Here is a 1,772-nt window from a genome sequence, read left to right on the forward strand (position 1 = left end):
TGATGGTTGTTATGGCAACCATGATGATCATTATTATGATCTTGATCATACTTAGCGTATTAATCATAATAACTTATGGTACCCGTGGCAACCATGATGATCATTATGATGATCATTATCATATTTAACATAATAATCATAATAAATGATTGTTCCCATAGCAACCATGATGATCATTATGATGATTTTGATCATAATTAGCATAATAATCATTACAAATGATGCTTACAATGGCAACTATGGTAATCATTATGATGACCTTGATCATGATTAATATATTAATCATAACAGATAGTGGTAGCACGGCAAGATGGCGGAAGCAGAACTTTGAGCTCCGTCAATTTGCGAGAAAATTTAAGTATTTTTGTACATTTCTCTTTATTTTATTACTCAAACATCTTTAATTATGGGTTCAAAAGGTGCCATTACGAAAGATGTACTTGCATCTATTCTAGATGACAAATTAAAGCCTATTATTTCTACCATGGACGGGCTAAAGGAATCGGTTCACTTTATGAGCGAAAAATTTGACACTATCACGATGAAGATTAATGACCTAGATAAGAAATATTCAGCAGTGGAACTTGAAAATAAACATTTGAAAGTCGAAGTATTACGCTTGGCAAATATCGTTGAGCATCAAAGTGTTGAAATCAACGATATAGAGCAATACTCACGCCGTGATTGCCTGGAGATAGCTGGGGTGCCTGAAACTGAACAAGAGAATACAAATGAATTGGTGAAGAAAATTGGTAACTTAATTGGCGAAAATCTCAATGATAGTGATATTTCGGTTAGCCATCGGCTACCCAAACCAAGCTATAGCTCGCGTACAAGTGAAGGGATTTCTGGATACAGTACTAATTATTCAAAAATCATCGTCAAGTTTGTGGGAAGAGACACTAAGGAACGATTCTATAAAGCTCGCAAATACTTAAAAGATAAATCAACACGTGATATTGGAATTTCTACAGTAACAGAAAACAAGATTTTTATATCTGAAAGTTTAACGTCGAAAAACAGGGAACTATTTAAAGAATGTCTCAAGTTCAAACGTGACCATGACTTTAGATTTATATGGACGAGATCTGGCCGTCTATTTTTACGAAAAGACACAAATAGTCCAATTCACGCTATCTCCAACAAAACGGATCTTCAAGCATTACTACCTCGATAAGTATAATTTTATTCATCAGATAATTATGCTTATAATTGAGTGGCTTCAATGAGTGAAATTTATAATTCTCTTCCTAAATTTGACTTAATTTCTAAATTATCAAATATACCAAACTTTGATGCTGTTGATATAGAGAATAATCTGTTGCCCCAGATAAATTTCAATTACTACACAATTAACGATTTTAATAGTCAATATAGTACAAGTTTGGAAAGTTCTAATGACACCTTCTCTGTGTTTCACTGCAATTTAAGAAGTTTAAGTGCAAATTTCGACAGTTTTCTAACTATGCTCTCTGAAGTCCTGATTTATTTTGATATTATGGGTATTTCAGAAACTAAACTAATTGCCAATAAAGATCCAATTATAAATATTGAAATACCAAATTACCACTTTTTCTCACAACCCAGTTCCCAAATTGCTGGTGGTGTTGGCTTCTATGTTGGTTATGACCTTAATTTTCACTCTCGATTAGATTTTTCTTCTACCACAGAGGATTTTGAATATCTGTGGATTGAAATTCATTGCACCCATACTAATTTTGTTTGTGCAGTAGTATACAGACATCCTAAAAGCAATTTTGAAAACTTCACTG

General features: G+C 32.9%; 1 protein-coding gene across 1 annotated transcript; it reads left to right on the top strand.

Annotated features, from left to right (window-relative positions):
• The first annotated feature begins 406 nt into the window (after positions 1-406).
• Positions 407-1,177, top strand: LOC114533395. The gene has a single exon (XM_028554908.1). The coding sequence runs from the start codon at positions 407-409 to the stop codon at positions 1,175-1,177; it is 771 nt and encodes a 256-aa protein (XP_028410709.1).
• Positions 1,178-1,772: the final 595 nt, after the last annotated feature.

The sequence above is a fragment of the Dendronephthya gigantea genome, unplaced genomic scaffold, assembly GCF_004324835.1.
Source record: "Dendronephthya gigantea isolate DGI-Jeju-01 unplaced genomic scaffold, DenGig_1.0 000090F, whole genome shotgun sequence".
Classification (NCBI taxonomy): Eukaryota; Metazoa; Cnidaria; class Anthozoa; order Malacalcyonacea; family Nephtheidae; genus Dendronephthya; species Dendronephthya gigantea.